General features: G+C 39.7%; 1 protein-coding gene across 5 annotated transcripts in view; it reads right to left on the reverse strand.

Annotated features, from left to right (window-relative positions):
* The window catches only part of dnmt3bb.1 (DNA (cytosine-5-)-methyltransferase 3 beta, duplicate b.1), a 284,103-nt gene that overhangs the window by 66,550 nt on the left and 201,937 nt on the right, over nt 1-15,616 (reverse strand). For 4 of the 5 annotated variants that reach the window (XM_059652779.1, XM_059652780.1, XM_059652778.1 and 1 more), the window contains 3 exons: nt 11,535-11,619; nt 7,560-7,705; nt 7,146-7,236 (listed from right to left, as the gene is read on the reverse strand). In XM_059652779.1, the coding sequence (XP_059508762.1) occupies nt 7,146-7,236; nt 7,560-7,705; nt 11,535-11,619 (322 nt within the window). Of the gene's footprint in view, nt 1-6,124; nt 6,187-7,145; nt 7,237-7,559; nt 7,706-11,534; nt 11,620-15,616 lie in introns of those variants that run through there. The other variant, XM_059652782.1, reaches the window with a different exon arrangement.

Genomic DNA, 15,616 nt, shown 5'->3' on the forward strand with positions numbered 1-15,616 from the left:
ATAATTTCTATAAGTTCAAATGTTTCACAAATACACATTCACAGTTTGCAGCATTTAGAGGACTTGCAAAGAAGATTAAATTCCAGTCCTAAAGAGAGAATCTCACCATTGGACAGCAGCCATTTAAAAAAAATCTGTTGTGTAGTTAACAATTGTGAATCTCCACCCGGCCACTGATGTCTTGCACATTGCCAGTTCATTTGGAAAAAAGTGTGGATCTGTCGGAGGACAACTGGAGCACATATTTCTTGCTGCATTTATCTTTTGTTTTTTTAGCTTCTACTGTAAGTTACAATATTGGGAGGACTAGCTTAAAGGCATTATTAAGCATCACAATATGAAATAGAAGAATTAGCATTAGACCAAAAATACTGAACGACAATTTTACATTCTAATTCTATTCCCTTGCACTATTCAACTCAGATATCCTTGCAGACGCGATCTCCCAATGACAGTACTACAGATCTGTGCATCAACTGGATCAACAGAATAAAATAAAGTATGCCAGATTTGAAATATGTAACTGTTATCTTAAGAATAAACTAATGTGAATTAACTCCATGGAGGCCAGTATTGTGTCACTCTTTATTTATAAGCGCACAGAACATGGACTCTGACTAGCTAGCTCACAGCCAGTCTCCACAGCGAGGAGAATCCCTGAGACTCCTGTTTATTATCAGGCAGTCAGGGCTCCCTGATTGGCCCAGGTTAACAGCCTCAATCAGGAAACTCATACTCAGTGAAATCCACCTGGCCAACTTTGTTCCATTCACTACATCCCAAACCCCCAAGTCTAGGGATGTAGGTCTGTTCTTTTTCGTGTAGCTTCTCCCGACACGTTTTCACCTCAGGTCCAGTTCCTCCCGCTGACTCGGGCACAAGTAACATCTACCAGAACATAGCCCGTTTCTTGAGTTTCCAAGAAGAAATTCCTCCTCTTCCTCAGGTGGTAGCCGTATCGAGGCTGTGATCTCAGCTGCATCCATCTCAAATTGAGGTTTCTTCATGTTTAGACTAAGGGAGAGAACCCACAGTTTCTGACAGCTTTTCTAAGCTATTCTGAGGGGCTGAGTGTGTTTTGCTTCTGGCCAATATGCAAGGTAGCAGCTTTCATGTGATCCACGTTTGTTCAGGACCGCCCTAGTTACCTGAACTTTGTATGTCACAGGACCTGACCTCACAAAGACCTTGCCTTGTACCCATGCGGGGCCATTTCTGTGGTATCAACACCAAATGTTATCCCCTGAAGTAAACTGTCTCCCTTGCTTGGTAGAGGCCAATGTCTAACATTTGTGTTTCTGATGCCATTTCACCCCTCAGTTTTAACCTGGTATGGAGTCTTCTCCCCATTAGCAACTCTGCTGGAGCTATCCCTGTAGTTGCATGAGGAGTGGTCCTATAATCAAGTAAAAACTGGGACAGTGGTTTCGAGTGAAGCTGTAGGCTGCTTCTCTAAGCCTGCCTTCAATGTTGGACTGCAATTTCCATCAGGCTGCTGGATGAAAGATGGTATGGACTAGTCCAAACATGCCAAATGCCATTCGAGCTTAGGAAATACATGAAACCCCTGCTGGTAAATGTCATCTCATTGTCCACAACCAATACTTCTGGGAGTCCTAATACTTGCAGTTTTCAAGCATCACCAAGTTTGAAAAATGAACTCTATTCATGATCAAACACTTTAAATGACCAAGAACATTGAGCTGAGGAAAACGTTGGCATGGTCGACATGTAACTGGGTCCAGGCATACCCAGTCATTCCCATGTATATAGGAGAGCTGCTGGTGGTAATTTGATTTCCTGTTGGAAATCTGGGCACTGCCCCACCAACACGGCGATGCCAGCATCCAATCCTAGCCACTGGTCATAACATCTTCATTTTGCAAACCCCTGGTGGAGTTCAGCCAGTATCTGGCAGCAACCTTTACTTGGTACAATCACTCTTGCTCCCCAAAATAAAATGCTGTCCTCTACTGTGATCTAGTCTCTCCGGGCCCAGAAAGGTTTCAATTCTGGTTGTGATGGCGTCCAGAGAGTGTTCCAACGTATAAATGTACACACTGAGAATAAGGACCACTGCTGAATTTGACCGGAAACTTTATGCAGCGCAGCCTTGTCTTCTTTAAGTAGCCCTAGCAGGGGTTTATGGTCTATTACTGCCACAAATATACATCTGTTAAGTTAGTGGCAGAACCTTCTCACATAAAAAATAACAGCCAAAACTTCCTTCTTTATATGGGAATATCACAAAGCTTACACTATAGAGTGTTCCTTTCCACTGGGCCACTAGTGAGCAAACACTAACCCGATGTGGCATGAGGAGGCAATGCATTGCTTGGGATCGTAGTGGGCCAACACCTTAGATGATGATACCTGCTTATTCACTTCCCTAAAGCGTACTTCTTGGTTACGTGATCATTTCCAAGGCTGACCTTATTTCAATAGCAGGTGTAAAAGTGCCAAGGTGGAGGCCAGGTTACATATGAATCTTCCACAATTATTCACCAAAGGAATGACCTAAGCTCTGGCCCAGACGGGACAGCTGGGGCACCTTTGATCACAGATATAATGGGAACTGCAGATGCTGGAGAATCCGAGATAACAAAGTGTGGAGCTGGATGAACACAGCAGGCCAAGCAGCATCTTAGGAGCACAAAAGCTGACGTTTCGGGACCAGACACTTCACTTTATCTTTCAATGGGTGTAACCCAGTCTTGTCAACTCTGTACCCTATGTAGGTCACTTGGAGTGCCTGGAAGTCTCATCCTTCCATCTTAAGTCATACCCCCACCTTGGAAAAATGTTTTAAATGTATTATGACCAAGCTCCTTAAGTGCTCTTTATTGGTCTTCCCGGTCATTAGCACGTCACCTCGATAAATGACGACTTGGGGTAAACCTTGTAAAATGTTCTCTGTCATCTGCTGGAAAAGGGCACAGGTTGATAATACCCCAAACGGCAGTCTCGTATTTTGGTATAAACCCATATGGTTATTCATTGTGGTATACTTCTGGGACTTGTCATCCAGTTGCAGTTGCAGGTATGCATGGCTCATGTTCAGCTTCGTGAAGGATAGACCTCCTGCCAAGTTTGCATACTAGTCCTCTATGTGAGGGATCAGGTGTTTAATAAACTGCTAGAAGAGATTTACCGTTTGCTTAAAATCCCCACAAACCAATCTGTCAGGCTTCACAGTCAGTACGATTGGTGCTGTTCATTCTGCAAACTGTACTGGTTTGTTATTCCTTCAATTTCCAACCTCCTGATTTCTGACTCTGCTTTTACACGTAAGGCAAATGGTATTGGGTGGTCCTTGCAGAATCGCAGAGTTGCTTCCGAGTCAACATGGAAGGTGGCCTCAGCTCCTTTGATAGTCCCTAGACTTCCCAGAACAACCTCCAGATATTTGATAAGGACTGCACTCAGGCAGCCATATTTTAATCGAAAAATGTTCAGCCAATCAAGGTGAATCTTTCTCAATAAATTCTGCCCCATCAAGCTTGGGCCCAGGCCTTTTACTACCATCAGTGTTAACTGCACTAACTGCTTCTCATTAAAACCAGAATCAAAGTCATACACTTAATCTGTAATTGTTCCCCAACACTCATTCTCAGTCTGGCTGATGTCTTGAGCAAACTTAAGAGTTGGAGTCCACAACGAATCTTGGCTGGTTCTGCAATCACTGATACAGCTGTGCTGGCACTGAACTCCAACAGAACTAGTGACCATTTAATGGATGTTTACTTTGACTGGTTCTGATTTGGATGTTGCTAAACAATTTAACAGTTCCAAACCACATGTAGGTAGATTTTTAAGGATGTGCACTCTTCTAGATACTGGCCTATGAGTTCTCTTACTCTGGTCAGGCTCATGTGGGACTCGTTTACTGTCTTGAGTCCATATATTGACAACAACTACAATGTCTTCCCAACCTGGATCCTGAAGAACATTCTCGCCATTTGGCCAAGGCTCTGCTTTGTTTTGGAGTTTTGCTGTGGGCTGACCTAGGGTCCCTCTGTTCCATACTTGTCTAGAGTGAGGCTATGCAATTGCCTTTACTCAAGTAATGTTCTCCAAGCACAGTTGAGGATGTGACAGTGTCCACTTCCATTGGGATACCCTGTAGCTCACACGCTCCACCTGCTGCAATTTCGGTTGACAAAGCCATTTATAGTGCCGGTTTGAAGTCCAGTTGGGCTTCAGCTAGTAGGCACATTTGCATGTTTTACATCATGAAGCCCACAGACTAGTCTCTCAGCATTTCATTCAGAGTTAACCCAAAATCACTTGCCACTGCCAGTCATCTCAAACCTCATCAAAAATCCCAATATGGATTTCCCCTGGTTCTCAAAGTGCCAAATGAAAACTACAATATTTCAGAATTAGAGGAGGCTTAGGGTTATAACATTCCTTGACCAAATCCATCAACTCTTGAAGTGTTTTACAGCTTCGTGCCTCACAGAAAGTTAGGCTCCTAATAACTGAAAATGCTGCAGGTTCACAAGCAGCCAGAAGAATTAGTCGGTGCTGTTCGTCTACCTCAATGTCATATGCCTGGAAAAAATATTGCATTCTTTTCATATCCTGGGTCCAGTCTTCGATGACAGGATTGAACGCATCAAGCTTCCTGAATAAAAGCATAATGCCAGAAATGCTTACCCCAACTCAAAGACAACTGATGAGAGAAACTTTTCTTCAGGATCATACTGATTTCTCTAGTCGCCAGTAAAGTAACTCTACAAAAGCTGTTATCCCGTCACAAAGTCACCCATTATTTATATGTGTACAGTACATGGCCTCTGATCAGCTATCTCAGAGCCAGTCCCTAGAGTGAGGACAATCCCTGAGACTCTTGTTTACACGTCAGCCAGGACTCCCTGTTTGGCCCAGGTTAACAGCCCCAATCAGGGAACTCACACTCAATGAGATCCATCTGACCAACCTCCTTCCAATGTCTAAATAAAAACTCACTCTAAAAATATGCTTGTTGTTTCTTTTTACAAGATACAAATATAGTATGAAAAATACAGATAGTTCACTATTAAAAGAGCAATTATCTTACTATTTCTATTCCCATCTGGTCCAGGGTACAACTTTCCGAAAGCTATTTAGCTAAGTTCCCATTACCACTAAGATGGCTTCAGTTGGACATTTCCACTTTTACATAAGATGCTACAGTAAATAAGTTAGCTGAGTACCAGTTAGAATTGTTAACTTTGTTTAATTATGGGTTCTGTTTGTTGTGAGTGCTTCCATCAGGTACAGCAATGAGCATACACTCACAGGAATACAGTGTTGTACTGTAACAACACTACCCAAGGACAGAGTCTCAAGCTGTCGATATGTTTTATGTTCATTTATTGAGTGCAAATGTGTAATTTCACCACACTCTCTTTATATTTTCTTCCCCAGTAATCTGATAGCATTCATCCTTTTATAACGATAAAGTAGATCTGAAATAATCAATGTGACTCTATCATTTATTTTTAAATTGTTTTTAAAAACTAATGACCAGTCTATGCAGGCAGTCTGCACTGACGTCATTATGTGTGGAACATGGTGACATAAGCAAAGCATGTGCTCACAAATCCTAAAGCCTGTCATGACCAGCTGATGTCACCAGCCCCATCTGCACATACTCCACGGCGATTTTTGTATTCTGTAATCTCTCTGTTAATTCTAAGAGTGCGGTGTGGTGAATGGCCCTGCTGAATTTGAGTTTCTTGCCTGTGAGATTCTCAACCCATTTCTGTAAGGTTCTTGAATGAGTTTGAGGATCTTAAGACTTGGAAATAGTTAGCGACAAACCAGAATACAATAATTGCTGTTTTTATTAGCACAGTCACTGCCATGTTTTCTCCTGTTTCTTCTTTACAGCTCATCCACTGTCGTCATCCTGTATGGCAGCTTTAAGTGAATACTGTACATAGAATACTGTTTAAAAATAAAACAACAATACAACCCCTTTGCCTGACAAAACTGAAGGCAAAACATCTGTTTATGGGTCACACCTCCCATTTTAAAAGTTCTCCAGCATCAACGTTGGGCATGACTATGCCACTGTCATTAGCACTGCTGCCTCACAGTGCCAGGGATCTGGGTTCAATTCCAGCCTTGGGTGACTGTCTGTGTGGAGTTTTCATGTTCTCCCTGTGTCTTGTGTGTTTTTGCTATTCTGGTTTCTTCCTGCAGTCCAAAGATACACAGTTTAGGTGGATTGGCCATGCTAAATTGCCTCTTAGTGTCCAGGGATATAAGGCTAGGTTGGATTAGCCATGGGAAATGTGGGGTTACAGGGCTAGGATGTGGGTTGGGTCTGGATTGTATGCTCTTTGCACATTTGATGGGCCAAATGGTTCTCTTCAGCTCTGCAGGGGATTCTATGATTTCATGAACCTGACTCTAAGAAAGTCTGGCCCAAAATATTTAAAAAGTTTGCCATTCTTGATTATACATCATTGTATTGCTTGAATTTAATTTAGTGGATTTAAATTATGCTAAGCCACTCTTCTGCTGAATACATTTACAAAAACTTCCCTTATTATTTTTATGCTTTCAGCTTGCATCTCATGACTTTCATTGTTTTTTATTTATTGCTCCACATCCACTCCACTGCATTACTATATTTCCTCCTATCTATACAAGACAGATTGCTGGATGTTATGTTTCACAGCAATCAATTGGATGGAGGTGAGAAATGGTCAGCACATTAGAAATACATATATTGGTGAATAAACACACAGTGACCTAGTCAGCAGTCAGACAACACTAGTTAATGTGCCGAAATAAAGAAAACAAAAACAAAAATCATCTGGTAAAAGCTATGACACCAGAACATTGGACCTAACTTGGAGATCTCAAATCAAACTCTTTCCTTAACAGAGCTTCATTTTCAAACTTGGCAGGTTCAATTGTGTTGTCTGGCCACCATGAAACCAATGAAGATATTCATGACATGAAGTGGGCAACTCCAATTCTTGGGAAGATGAAGGAATGTATAAATGAATGGAGCTAACATTTGTATGGAGGCATGAAAGAAATAAGGGATAAACACAAAATAAATGCCAAAACTTTGATAGGTAGGACTTTAAGAATCATAAATGTGTTGGTTTGGCCTTACTTGAAAACAAATAAATAATTCCTACCATATAAACCCTTTCTTGCAGGGTTTACAATAGAAAGATCATTGCATGGGCTTCCTCCAATCACCAAATCAAACGGGCCCCACTCAAGAATCTGAAATGAAAAGGCACAGTCGATTCCATATAAGATACCTGTCACATTAACTTTAACTTTCTTCTTAAACTATGGAAATGGTAAATGCAGAATAATTTATTATTTACTGCCACATTTCACCATTACAGGCCTTACTGTATGCAGTCATAGCTTGTGCTGTGACCATTCCCCTCCTCGACCCTTCCACATGACATAACACTTGAAATTTTTGTACAAATATCAAAAGGTACCCCAACAGATAAACCATTCTGACTTCACCACAATTGAATTATCAGCTTGGCTATTCTGTCTCCTGATATCCCAATTATATGTGATTCTCTTACGTTTTGCCTGCTGATGTTCCTGACGTCATGCACATATGTGATTTTTCCTTCATGCCGGACAGTTCCTACAGCAATCGAGTCTTCACATATCTCAGAGGCAACATATCTCTCTACTTTAAATCCCAGATCCCTTAAAACTAAATAGCCTGCAGAAAACAAGAGAAACACTAATTAATTATTGGGCTAGTACTACTAAGAAAGATAATGTTAATTTAATATTATATATATATTTCAATATATTGGCACAACAGAAGGATAGGAAATGCATTCTTAAGATATGGGTATCATTGGCAAGACCAGCACTTATTCCAAGGTGCTGGAGAAAATGATCTTGAATCTTGAAATGCTACAGTCATTGTGTGTGATATTCTGATACCGCTGATAGAAATCTAGTTCAGGTTCCTTGATTCAATGATGGAGAGGCATCAATGACGTATACCAAGGTTAGGACAGTGACTAACTTAGTGAGAAGCTTGGTGATGGTCCTATGTCCCAGCTAACCTGTCTTTCTCAGAGGCAGAAGTCACATGTTTTTGTGAGGTGCTACTGAAGAGGCTCTGATGAGTTGTACATCTGTTGATTGATACACTGATGTCGTGGTGTTATGTTGGTGGATGAAATGGATCTTTATGGAGGTGGTTCAGGTACAAAATTTCTTATCTTTGGTTCATTTAGTGAGAGCTGAGAATTTTTGGAAAGAAGGATAATTAGAAACCAATGTTCCTAGACTCTTCTTGCTTTCTGACCAATGAGCACATGTAGAAACATAGTGTGTATTCCTTTTCAGTCTAGGAGTAATGTACCTTGTGAGAATAACCTAAAAGCAGAAAGAAGTCAAAATACTGATAGACAAAATAAATGGCAGCAAGAGCACAATTATTCATTCCTCCCAACACAAGGACATATATGTCAGAATTTTAAAAATGGACATCAACATGTAGGATCAAAGTTATGCAAGGCTGTGAAGAGTAAAAATGAGCAGTAAGGGAAACAGTAATCTCAGAGTAAGGAAGGAAAATTGAGGAAGGTTAGAGGTGAGAAAGTGAAAAGATTTGAGGTGATGAAAACAAAGAAGCAGTACTTTAATCCACATTTACAATACATGGAGGAATGTACAGGATAGAATTAGGAGCTTATAAAGAAAGGGAAGAAAATTCAGAGGACCATGTCCACATACTGGGAGCAAAAAGATGCTGAAGAACTAACGTGATAGGGAGAGGCAGTAGAAACTGGAAGTGAAGAAAAAACTTTCTATCTACGTAGAAGAATTTTATTGTATCTTGAATGGATTTTGTGACAGAGCTGTTCGAAGACTTCTAAGATATCGAAGCATTGTCCATGCCGAAGATACAGCAAGGCTTCAGGAAGCTATCAGCTATTGAAGGAGAACAAAATGTCTTTGTCTTTGAAACAAAAGCCAAAGGGTCAGTTTTCACTTTCAATACCAGTCGGAAACAAACATTGTGGGTGAGCTACCCTTTACATGTACAGCCTCAAAATCAGTTTATTATCTATGCCAAATGTTAAAATTAACCTTCAAACATCTTGTAGACAGCTTTAGTAATGAAATAAACATGACAGCTCAATTGATATCAAAACAAATAGTAAGTCTAAAGATGCTGATGGATAATTGAGACTAAAAGCTGAAAGGATAAAAGTAACTATTGACCGGCAGATGTGATGATCAAGAGAAAATTTCCAGGACAAAGTAAGGGAAAATGTTTCAAGATAATCACAGTACAGAGGATATGGGAATCATCTAATTAGGATCAGAAGTTCTGTTGGAATCCAGAATAAGAAGAGACCAAGGAAGAGTAGAACCAAGTTACATTAATTTTTTCAGATGGAGAAAAACATTGGTGAAAATTTGATTGCTGATTGACTGCTTGGTTCTAGAATTCAACTGTATTCAATTTAAATAAAAGGTAAAAATCCACCCCCGTTTCAACCAGCTATTTAAATCTAAAGAATGTTAGATACTAGAGATTAAATCCAAGACAATGGTTTAATGATGGATCAGGTCTGACTGTTGATTACAAGTCAATTGGTTGACAGCAGGGCTCTCCAGCCTTTTTGCATGATGGGTCACATTTCAATTGTTTTTCAGTCAATGAGCAAATTTCTGAAGGATCTGGATCAGCATCAACATTAAACATGAATTTCAAAGTCAAAATTGAGGTATGAAGAAAACACAATTTGCTTGAACATAAGAAAATTCAAAGCAATAAATTAACAATAAAAATGCATAATTAAAAATTACCACAATAAACTGGCAAGTGGCAGAGCTAACCAGTAAAACATTCTTTTGCCTTTTCATTTAAGAAATAGAAGTGGAGAGAGTCAGACTAGGCCCATGTCATGATTCCCAGGGAAGGATCACAGACTGGCTCACACACGAACTCTCAGACACACAAAGGCTCACTCATTCATTTACACACGCACCGGCAATAAGTTTTCAGTCTTCCCTAGGTTCATGAGTGGTGTCAGAGGGCTGGAGAATTGCAATCACTAAATCCTTGTTCATAAAAGGTAGTATAGACATGCCCAGCAGTTATGGACCACTCAGTTTAATCTCACTGGGTAGAAGCTTCTAGAAACAATTATTTCAGTTAGACTTACTAGGCAATTGGTAAAATGTGGATTAATTCGGGAGAGTCAACATGGGCATGTTAAAGGAAAAAAAGTTTATACCCAACATCCTGCAGATTTTTGAGAGATTACACACAGGATTGGTGAAAGCAAGGCTCATGATACAGTATAGCTGGACACAGTACCACACAACAGTTTGTGAGGAAAGTGATGGGTCATGAAATGAAAGGGATGTTAGCAATATGGATATAGGATGCTTTCTAAACAACCTGTTCAGAGATGGTATTACTGGAACAGATGGGACCTGAAGCTAAGCTGTCTGGTTCAGAGGTAGGGAGGCTACCACTCTGCAACAAGAGCCCTTTATACATAGTGTGGGATGGTTTTCAAACAACAAGCTTTGGATTATGGGCTTAGCACACTTCTGCTGCATCACTTTACTAGCAATGTGGATATATTTTTCCTTTTTTAAAAAATATTGGGATGTGCTTTTAAACCCAACCAAACATTATTTTGTACTATCTACCAGTAAATCACCCATGTTTTCCAATGGATTAATTTACATGAAAAGCCTGTTAAGCAACGAGTAAGCCGAGTCAGCTCAGAGTGTCTTGTGATGTTTTCAGCAAGCTGTGAAACACTCAATGGCACCATCTACAGACTCACTCACTCTAAATACGCACACTCAGGCACTCTTCCGCTCACGTTCTCGCACAAACTCTCACTCACTTGCATGCATTCTCTCAAGCACAGAATCTCTCTCTAACAGGCACCCTGCCCCAGGACAACAGGCTCTACTATCTCAACTACAGTCTTAAGAGTGTGACTGCCTGAGGAGAAGGTGAGAATGTATCTAGCAAACTCTTCCATCCGAGTGTCTTCTTGCTCCGATTAGCCTCTCTCTGTTTGCTTCCCCTTTCTCACTGCCATGCTCCAGTGCTATGGAAACCAAAAACTGGTCACCACTACTTACCTTCCTGATATGAGCTTCTCAGTCAAACACAGGCGCATAGCTTTCACCGGAATCTTGATATGCAGATATAAGATTACTTCCTAGAACTCAGTTAACTTTCATTATGCTTACTGTTTTAAAAGATGTGCTTTTCAATTTTGGTCCCTCTGTGTTTAGAGTAGCTATCAATATGTGGTGTGAACATCAATCTAACTTTTAAATGTTAATGATTACCACCTCACTTGGGAGATGATCACCAGGGTTGAAGTAACTTGCATGGAAATTCTGCGTTTTTGCATCTCCCCAAGGTTTCTGCCCATCCTCTCCTCAACTGGAACAATTAAGAAATAATTTGCAGTGCTTCACTGCAAAATCAATGTACATAGAAAATGACAGAAGTATATTGCAATATAATAATATTCTTGATACTTTACCTGTTGCTATCCCATCAAAGAGTGACAGAACTTTGATTGGCCTTCTGTGCTCAGCTGGTACTGCTGGGTAAATTTTAGGTGGGTCCTGGAATACAAAAGAACAACTGAAAATTGTTAATTATAGTTGTGTGGACACACAGGCTAATTCTAAATAAAATTACATGATCATGTTTAATATATCTAATAACAGAATGGAGTTGGAGCAGGAAATGTAAAAATTAAAAAAAAAGCTCGGGAATTTTAACCACCCTGAATACTTCAACTTGATACGCGGAAGTGTTGATGAAGGATAAAATGAAAGGGAGTTTCTACAACGTATAAATCAGGAAAAAATGGAAGCAGGTAAGAAAAGTGCAACAATTGATTTTAATCTGCATATTAACTGGACAAATTAGGTGGGCAAGGATGATGTGGAAGAGGAATTTCTAGAGTGCATTAGGGATTACTTCTTCGAGAACTACATTGCAGACATACCCCACAACATGTTAAATCACGTAATACATAACAAGGTCGGACAAAATCGAGATCTTATGCTTAGGGATCTTGTCAGAGATAGCGATCACAACATCATAGAACTTCAAATTCAATTTGAAGGACAGCAATTTTAATTTCAAACCACCTAAATAAGGGAACTACAGAGATATGAAGAAAGAGTTGTATAAAGCTGACTGGGAGAATAAACTAAGAGGAAAATGAGTGGACAAGCAGAGGCAGACATTTCAGCAAAAAAAAACATTCTGGTCAAAAAGGAAGACCCAATGAGAAGGATCAACCACTGATGGTTAACAAAAGTGGTTAAAAAGAGCTTTCAATCAAAAACTAAGGCTTGCAAAGTGACAAAGCCTAGTGACAGACAGAGAATTTGGAATTATTTTAGGGCAGAAGATAGTTTCCAAATTCCCAGAGGACTACAGGTTGCTTTCTCATTAGTGAGTTTAACCTGAGGCTCACCATACCCTAGGCAAAGGGAGAGGCTGAGAAAGAGAGTCCTTCATGGTAAACTTAGCCAGTGTAGGGATTGAACCCATGCTGTTGGCGTCACTCTACATCGCACATAGAAACTTTTGCTTTCATTGTCAGGGAGTCGGAGTTAAAAAGCAGCAATCTTGTTACAACTGTACAGGGTGTTGGTGAGGCCACATTTTGAATGATGTGTACAGTTCTGATCTCTGCATTTAAGAAGGTATTTACATGCACTGGAGGCAGGCTGAAAGAGATTCACTCAGCTGATTCCTAAGTTGAAGGAGTTAACTTATCAAAAACGAGTAAACAGGTTGAGCCTTTCTTCATTAGGATTAGAAGAATGAGGGGTGATCTCGTTCAAATGTGCAAGATTCGAGGTGGTTGACAGGGTAGATATTGAGAAGATGTTTCCAGTAGAAGGGAATTGTCAACTGGGTGACAGTCAACCCATCGGCAATGTGGGCCCAGTGAGGATGTGATGGTGCCTGAAGAGTGGCAATTTTGATGAGGCACAAACAGAAGAGGATTGGCAACACGTACCATTGGTCAACTGGCTCAGGGCTCATAGTGGAGGAACCAAGATGGACTCTCTTTCAACTGTATCATTTTATTCTTAAATTTTTCAAAGTGGTGCTGGGATGTGGTGACGGATAAAGGTTTTAGCTGTATTTTAATGTGTTCTTCATTGTAGAGTGCAAGTGACAATAAATCATCATCATTCATAGTTACAAAATAAACAGACACTCATTTAAGAGTAAGATGCAAAGGAATTTCTTCTCTCAGAGATAGTAAACATGTGATATTCTCTAGCCCAGAGAGTTGTGGAGGCTAAATCACTAGAAGTATTTAAAGAGGAGGTAGATAGATTTTGAATACTGGGAGCTAGTGGCTGTGCTGATTTGGCATGAAAGAGGAGTGAAGGCCTGGGGTGGATCAACTATGATCTTGTTTTATGGAAGGGCAGGTTTGAGGAGCCAAATGACCCACTCTAGCTCCTAGTTTTCACATCCTTCTGTACACTGTGTGCAGATCTCCTTTTTAACTCAAGTACAAAAAATGTGCCAACAATGGACCTGCAAATGGACTTGAACTAGGGCAGTAAATTCAAGTAAAAGTAGGGGAATAGCTAGATGATAGCTACCATAACATGATGTACTTTGAAGGCAATGGTAGAGAAGGACATACATGTGATGAAAACCACATTGACATGCAGAAGGAGAGCTGAGTTTGAGGAGCTAGGAATAGAATTTGGGCCATTAAAATGTTTATCGATGTTATCAACATAGAATAACATTGAACACTATTTATATGTTTTCCATAGTGCAGAAAAAATATATTCTGTTAAATAAAAAATAAAAAAACACCAAGTTTAGGTACGGCAAGAAAAAACAAATAAAGTTTCGGAAAAATGCCTTTATTAAGTATATGGTTAGCAAATTAATACAGATTAAGAGACAATATGAAGCAATAAAAAAGAAGGCAAATAGGAAATATGAAAGTAATTTATCAAAGAACATAAAAAAATTAGTAAAATGTTTTACATGCACTTCAATTAAAAAAATGTCTTTGATGGGACTATGCTAGAGGGATAAATACGATAAGTTAATAATAGAAAAGTGGCAGAAATATTAAACATTTTTGCCTCAGTATTTACAAAGATGATAGAATTAGTGGACATGGCATTCAATGATGAAATCTCTAATGAAATAAATCCATTTAAATTTTAAAAACAGGTTGAACAAACTCAACAAGACAAAAATTCTGAAATGGGAGCATCCCCATATTTTAAGAGAATCTAGGTTAATGCAGATGCATTACTATTAATTTTTATTTTGTTAGAAAAAGGCACAGTGCCAGAAGACTAGTAGGTATAATCCCTACATTTAAGAAGGGGGACAGAATATGCCCAGAAAATAATCAACCAGTCAGCTTTAGCATCAGAGTAAAAGTCAAGAAACCTTTGAAATGAGGAGAATGGAAGAACATCTAAAAATAAGAAAATGATAACAGTTCACAGATTTCAAAAAGAAAAAAATTCTTGGCCAAACTTATGGAATGTTTTCAGGAGATAATCCAGAGACTGAGGGGTGACCTTATTGAAGTTTTTAAAATCATGAGGGGCATAGGTCAGGAGAATAGCCAAGCTCTTTTCCCCAGACTGGGGGAGTCCAAAACAAGAGGGCATAGGTATAAGGTGAAGTGGAAAGATTTAAGTGGGACCTAAGGGGCAACCTTTTCACGCAGAGGGTGGTGTGTGTGTGGAATGAACTGCCAGAGGAAGTGGTGGAGGCTGGTACAATTACAACATTTAAAAGGCATCTGGATGGGTATTAGCACGGGATGGGTTTAGAGCGATTCGGGCCAAAAGCTGGCAAGAGGAACTAGATTAATTTAGGATATCTAGTCAGCATGGACAAGTTGGACCAAAGGGTCTATTTCCATGCTATACAGCTCTATGAGTCTATAATAAAGAATAGACAATACTAAAGCATTAGTTGCAACTTATCCAGATTTTCAAATCACCTGCAGTAAGTTGCGCCATAATAAAATTAAAGCATAATTTCAAAGAACGTGCTGTCGGCACCAAGTGGCAGGGTGAATTGTTCTCTCTTCAAGATATAAAGAGGAAAACAGGAGGGTGTTTGCGCAGAATGACAGAAGGTGAGAAATAGTGTTCTACAGACATTAGTACTGAAACCACTTCAGACCACAATTTACACTACAATTTAAACTTCTGAATGAGAACACAAATTCTAATTTTGCAGATGGCACAGAATTGGGAGAACTAGCAATTCTAAACAGAACTGCAACAAATTACGGGAGAATAAGATTAATATAGAATGGGTAAATAATTGGTAAATGGAGTTTAACAGATAATTGTTAAGTCTCCTGACCCAGAGGTAGGAACATTATCACTGCAACGCAAGAACTCTTGTTCGAAGCACATTTTTGTTTTAATATTTTCTAATCAACCTACTCAGAGATGTGATTACACACATCTGTTGTAGGTGGGGCTTGAACTAGGGTCTCCTGGCTGTTCTTCAGGTCTGTCAATTACTACCTATTAAAAGAGGTTAGCATTTACAAAAATGGAACATAGAACAGTACCGTCCCTTCGG

The sequence above is a fragment of the Stegostoma tigrinum genome, chromosome 19 (genome assembly GCF_030684315.1).
Source record: "Stegostoma tigrinum isolate sSteTig4 chromosome 19, sSteTig4.hap1, whole genome shotgun sequence".
NCBI lineage: Eukaryota > Metazoa > Chordata > Chondrichthyes > Orectolobiformes > Stegostomatidae > Stegostoma > Stegostoma tigrinum.